This window comes from Mus caroli, chromosome 9, assembly GCF_900094665.2.
Source record: "Mus caroli chromosome 9, CAROLI_EIJ_v1.1, whole genome shotgun sequence".
NCBI classification, from domain to species: domain Eukaryota; kingdom Metazoa; phylum Chordata; class Mammalia; order Rodentia; family Muridae; genus Mus; species Mus caroli.
In genome coordinates, this window is record NC_034578.1 from 53,794,450 (window position 1) to 53,801,111 (window position 6,662).

Sequence of the window (6,662 nt, forward strand, 5' to 3'; positions counted from 1 at the left end):
TCTGCCTCACTAATAACTAAAAAAAAAAAAAAAAAAAAAACAAAAAACAAAAAAAAAAAGAAGAAGGAAGCTGTATATATTTAATGTTGAATTTCTCGGGAATTCTAAATTAGGAAATATGGAGTGGAAGTGGCTACAGAATTTGGTTAAATGAAAAAAGGCAAGGAAAGGTAGTAGGTGTCAAGCATGTGGCAGCAGGGACTCACGTCACAGACTCTGACGCATCCCATTGTTTGCAGGGTTTTCTTGGTTTTGGAATCAGGTTGAATATAGTAATGGCTTGTTGTTGGCTTTTTGATTTAACTTCAGTAAGTATTCTGAGGATTGCAAGAACTGGCTAAATAGCTGAGAGCTTTCTTTTTGATCTGTTCCCATCCATACTGATGATCCACAGGTAGAAACCATCTGCTAGTGCTTAGTTCCAAAGTCTCAAAGGCAGCAGAAGCTGTGGGTGAGGCCTGTGTGCTCTGAGATAGCAGCTGCCCACAGTGCTTGTGCAGCTCCTCATAGGTAGTTAAGAGGTGAATTTTTAAAAGTAAATTTTGGCTAGTAGGGTTATATTGTAGCTTACTCATTTGTGTTTGGTTTAGGGGTTTTTCTTTGTGTGTATTTTGGAGAAAATATCTCATCAAATAGCCTTCTCTGACCTGATATTCAGTAAGTAGTCCAGGCTAATTGCCAACTTGTTACAGTCCTCTTACCTCAGACTACTGAGTGAAGGGATACAGGTGTGTGCCACAATACCCAGCTTGTTTTCCCTGTTAAAATCAGTGTTAAAGTATTAGTCTGGCCAGGTGCTGTAGTGACACCTGCATTGTGAGCACTGTGGTGGACAGGTCAGTAAAGACATAACCCAGTCTGAGGTAGAGGCCAGCCAGAGCTACATAGTGTGACAGCGTTTCAAAACCGCGTGACAACAGTTATTAGTGGATATGCTAAAAAGATGGTTTTGCTGTCTATTGAACAATGAAATAATTAGGTTTTTTAAAAATTTATAATTTGAACTAGTATAAATTAAAGATATATATCTTTTTCTTTCTATGAGGTTTGACACACAAAAACTTCAATTAGAACCCTTTATATTTGTCTCCAAAATGGCCTATTAATATTAGTATCAGAATATAATAAAGCATAAATAACTTTAAAAGTTCTATAGTCTTTTTAAATTCAAATACATTAAAAAGTTGAAAATCCAGTCTCTTAAAAAAAAAAACCTCTGAACTCAAAGTCTTTCTACTATGGGCTCCTGTAAAATCAAAAATGAGCTTATTAAATACTTTCTTTCTTCAAGAGGGAAGAACCAGGGCACAGTCATAGTCTGAATAAGGGAAACTCAAACTCTTAACTGTGTGTAAATCACTGTCCAATGCCTGGCTTCCACTGACCATCAGCCTTCTGGGGCTGCTCCTCCAAAAGGCTAGTTTTCTGGCTCTAATGGCTACAGATTGTCTCGTAGGCTTAGACAGTTTGCACTCCACCATCGCTGCTTGTTGGTCTTCCTGCTGTATTATCTACTTGGCTTTTCTAATGCAGCTGGGCTGTCCTTTCACAAATAACCTCTCCTGGGCTCTTCTTTTTCTTACTCCTTCAATCCTTGGCTTCACTTCTTTTCTGGCTGCACCTTCACCAATGCCCTCTCCTGGCTTCTCCAGGTGCCAAGCCTCAGCTGCTCTCTGATGATTTCATGTCTTTAAAGCCGGTACTCCCTGGGGACCCAATCTGGCTCCTGTAGCAGAAATAAAGGGTTACTTTATCCCAGCAGCATCCCTTTGGTGGTCCCGAGGAGACACCTCCCAGAAGATGTCACCTCAACGATGCTGGTCTCTTCTTAATCACCACTAATTTCTCAGCTCCAGCTGACCAGCATAAGTTGTGTCCACAACACAAAAGTGTCACTGTAGTAGTAGTGGTGGTCTTTTAATCGTGGCTGGCTCTTGAGCCTCAGCTCACCAGAACTACAAAGTCTTAATTCAAAATAGACAATGGTTCTGATAGTCTTTCACTTCCCTCGGAATTTCACCAGTCAGGCTCTGGTTATGGTAGCCAATGCCAGTATGATTTTCTGAAGGGAGCAGAGGCAGGAAAATCACGAGCTTAAAGCCAGCACAAAAAGAGGAGGAAAGACATCCACTTTAAGCATTGTTCACAGGAGAGAATGAAGTTTTTCATTAGCATTAGTAGAGCCATTTTAGCAAACTTAATTATTTGTGTTGGTTTTTCTTTTTTTAATTCCAGAAAAAACCCAAACTGATGAGTCTAAAAGAGTCTTCAATGGCAGATGCCAGCAAGCATGGTGTTGGAACGGAATCATTATTTTTTGATAAGGTAAGTAATTGGTGACATTTGATATTTTTGTTAAAGACAAATGGCATAAGTGATTGATAACATTTGATATTAGTTGTTAAGGACAAATGGCAATTGTTTTCTTTTAAAAGTGTCAACTGATAGGGATTATCTTTTTGCAGGCTATTTGACTTTTGTTTAATTTGGAGATAGACTCTGTATAACCCAGGTTGCCTTTGAACTCATTTTTTACTTCGCCTAGGCTGGCCTATAGTTTCTGATCCTCCTTTGGCCTCTTGAGTGGCACTACATGTAGCCCACTTGTAGTTTGTCCGTCCATCCATTCTGTGTGTGTGTGTCTTTTTCTTAATTTTTCTTTTTTAAAGAAGTATTTGTTTTGTGTGTATGGGTACACTGTAGCTATCTCCAGACACAACCAGAAGAGAGCATCAGATCCCATTACAGATGGTTGTGAGCCACCATGTGGTTGCTGGGAATTGAACTCAGGACCTCTAGAAGAGCAGTCAGTGCCCATAACTGCTGAGCCATCTCTCGAGCCCTGTCTGTCTCTCTTGTTTTCTTTCTCCGTCTATTCTTTAAAGGTTAGAATCTCACTATACAGCCTTAACTGGCCTGGGACTTCCTGTGTACATCTGCCTGCTTTTGCCTCCATAGTACCAGGAGTTCAGGTGTGTGTCCCTGTGCTGTCTGTCTTTTACTAGTAGTGCCAGTCGTGAAGCCCAGTGCCTTAGACATGCTAGGTGAGTTTCCACTGTGGAGCTTTGATTCGACATTTGGTTTTGAGACAGGGTCTTATAACTGCCCAGATTTGCCTCAACTTTGCCCTGAAGCCAGGAATGACTTTTAGCTTCTATTGATTTTACTCCTTCCTCCTCCCAGTAGGCTGTAGATATGCACTGTATGCCCAGCTTGAGAATTCTATTGGAATGTTTTCAAAAATTGGTAAGGTGTTTTTATGCAGTAGCTAGAGGTGAATTTTTGATAAGACACCATGAATGCTACTTCAGTTTGACTTCTGTATCTGATTTTGTCCTTGGCGTCAAGTTGATGATTAGCAAGCAGGTTCCACAGTGAGGTAGGCAGCTGGTGGGCTTCTCACAGGACTCAAGTCTGAATTGGTGTAGTCATTGTTACACTATCTTGTACCTCTGGGTATTTGCAGAAAACAAATTATATAATGGCTGCATTAGTGATAGCTTTGTCTGTCTCTGTGCCTTTAAGAGCTATCCTGATGAAGGATAATGGTCAAAGAGTGTATGTAATATCTCAAAGTCTTTTTTAAATTTAGTAAAAGAAATGGTTATGGATGATACAGAATTTGTATGTGTTTATCATTTTGGTTGAGTGATTTTATTAGGGTCTGTTGGCTATCTCTCTACTTTTTCATAGGCTTAAAAGCTGATAAATTAAAAACCAATAACTGTCATACAGTACAAAAAAATGTAGTCTGTCAAGGATTGTCCATCTGTGATTCCCAGTCTGTTATGTGTGGTGCCTCCTGCACCACAGGAGGAGATAAGCTGTACTAACAAACAGGTGTGTTGCTAAGTCCTGGGCATGAAGATGCACAGTGCTAATGATTGTCTTTTAGAACTAAAACTCCAGATTCATATACCTCGTTGGGTAGTTGTACATTTTCTGTAAACTGTTATACATTTTCAATTTTTGAGTCTTTAAGATGTTTTCAATACTGTGAGTAGAATAATAGCCTATGTGCATGTGTGTGAAAGAAAACAATGGTGTGTGCACATTAAAGGCAGGGTTTCTTCGTTGAGCACCACTGACCGCTCAAGGCAGCTGGTCCTGGCGCTTCCAGGAAATCTCGTGTTTGTGCCTCCTGTCTTACTGTAGGTGTGCTGAAAGTTCAGATCAAACCCTCCTTGCTGCTCCTGGCTTTCTGTGATCTCTGGAAATCCCTACTCTGACCTCAAACTTGCATGGAATGTGCTTCATTCATTGAACCATCTTTTAGTCCCTTGTTTGTTTGGGGTGTGTGCATTAGTGTGTGGGTGTGCTTGTACCTACCTGTTCCTGTATGTCAGCGTGCATGTGTATGTATGTGTGGAGGCCAAAGGTCATGTGGGTGTTGTCTCTTCTGCCTTATTTTTTGAGACAAGAACTCATTGAACCTAGACCTCACTGGTTGCCTACTGTCTTAGGGTTTTATTGCTATGAAGAGACACTGTGACTAAGGCAACTCTTAGAAAGGCAAACATTTAGTTGGGGCTGGCTTACAGTTTCAGAGGTTCGGTCTGTTACTGTGGGAAGGATGGCAGCATCGAGGCAGACATGGTGTTGAAGGAGCCAAGAGTTCTATTCTACATCTTGATCCAAAGGCAGCCAGTAGGAGACTACTGTTGGACACTTGGCAGTGCTTGAGCATAAATATTACCTCAATCCCCCCAAAACTAAAGTGAATAGTTACCCAGCCTGTGTGCTTGTGGACACTGTGCCTCATTTGTGCACTTGCTTCCCATGCATTCTGTCCATTTTAGATTGTTTAGAGACCGGTTACAGCATCGTGTTGTCTCCTTTTAAGGTGATTTTTTTGATCATATCTAAACAAAATAACATCAATTCCTTAGTAAATATCTGATCAAATTTACCCTGCTTCTGTTTCTACAAGGTTCGAAAGGCTCTTCGGAGTGCAGAGGCCTATGAAAACTTCCTTCGTTGCCTTGTTATCTTTAATCAGGAGGTGATCTCTCGGGCCGAGCTTGTACAGCTAGTCTCTCCTTTTCTGGGGTAAGTGAAGTGAAGAGCGTGCCCCCTAGTACTGTCCATATGCCAACGTAGCAGTCGTAAGAGTGTGTGATAGATAAAGGTGTTATCACAAGTGTCAGTGTCAGAAGGGCCTTTTTAAGCCTTGTATTGTAACTTTTAGGATGGGAGGGCAGCTGGGTGTGGTGACCTCACTTTAATCCCAGCACTAGGAAGGCAGAGGCAGGTGAGTTTCAAACAGCCTGCACTACATACCCTAGCTCCAAAAAGGAAAAAAAAAAAGGTGCTGGCACAGTATCAGCTATGATGCAGTACTTAATGGTCTCTTGATCATCTGACCTGCACTAGATTCTAGATCAGGGCTCTTAATTGCATTTGACATCCTGAGAATTATGTGAACAGTGAAGCAATGTTCTTGATCAAAGAATGTCTTTTTATCGTCTTGTTGGAGAGCATTCTGTAAGGAAAATGGAACCTAATTGATTAAGGATGCTTCTCAGGTTGGAAATAATTGTCTTTGGAATTTGTCTTTGGTAATGAAGTTGTGATCCAACCATAAATTGTAATGTTGTTTCTCACAATAACCGTGTCCTTCCTGGAATTGCTTACCAGCTTTTGGTTTGGTTCTTCAGGAAATTCCCTGAATTGTTTAATTGGTTTAAAAACTTTTTGGGCTATAAGGAGTCTGTACATCTGGAAAGCTTTCCAAAGGAACGAGCTACAGAAGGCATTGCCATGGAGATAGACTATGCCTCTTGTAAACGACTGGGCTCTAGCTACCGAGCCCTACCTAAAAGTTACCAGCAGCCCAAGTGTACGGGACGGACTCCTCTGTGTAAAGAGGTAAGTGCCAGTCTTGGGTCTTCAGTTTCTTCAAATGAGGGTAGTGGTAGTGGTAGTACCAGTATCAGAGTCTTCAAAGTATTTATTTATTTATTTATTTGATATGAATAGATGCATGTAAGTCAGTCTGTTTGTAGAAATCAGAGACAACTTGTCAGGGTACCTTTTCCTGTGCTACTAGATGGGGTCCCAGGGTCAGTTTCAGTTGGCTAGGTACAATGGCAAGTGCTCCTATTTTTTATGTGCTAAACCCTCTTTCAGGAAAGGCCAGGATTTATATGAATTGTGAAATCATGAACCTTTTTTCTTTTTTACCAAAAGAAAACTTGTATTCAGAACTTTGACTGTCATAGTGTTACTGTTGCTGTGGTGAAAACGCTATGAACAAAGCTACTTGGGGAGAAAACGATTTGCCTTGAACTTCATCACTACTCATCCCTAAAGGCCGTCAGGGCAGGAGCTCCAGTAGGGCAAGGACCTGGGGGCAGGGTCTGAAGCAGAGGCAATGAATGGCCTGCTCAGCCTCCTCTCTTATAGCACCCAGGACACCAGTCCATGGACAGGCCCCCCTTATCGTTTACTAATTAAGAAAGTGCTCGACAGTTGGATCTTGTGTATTGTCAGATAACTCTAGCTTGTAATCAAGTTGATATAAAACTAGCCAGGACATTTACCAAATTTAAAGTTTGGACTAATGCTAGTTGGTTTTCCCCCCCTCTTCGTTGTTTCATTGAGAAAGTTTAATCACCAATAAGTTTTTACAGGCCTTTCTGCCTCTTTTTTTTAACCTAAAG

The 6,662-nt window shown here is 41.0% G+C and overlaps 1 protein-coding gene across 10 annotated transcripts in view; it reads left to right on the forward strand.

The window, feature by feature from the left end:
- Positions 1 to 6,662, forward strand: part of Sin3a (SIN3 transcription regulator family member A) — a 61,914-nt gene that overhangs the window by 31,766 nt on the left and 23,486 nt on the right. For all 10 annotated transcript variants that reach the window (XM_029481677.1, XM_021171725.1, XM_029481676.1 and 7 more), the window contains 3 exons: positions 2,236 to 2,325; positions 4,931 to 5,049; positions 5,658 to 5,868. In XM_029481677.1, the coding sequence (XP_029337537.1) occupies positions 2,236 to 2,325; positions 4,931 to 5,049; positions 5,658 to 5,868 (420 nt within the window). The remainder of the gene's footprint in view (positions 1 to 2,235; positions 2,326 to 4,930; positions 5,050 to 5,657; positions 5,869 to 6,662) is intronic.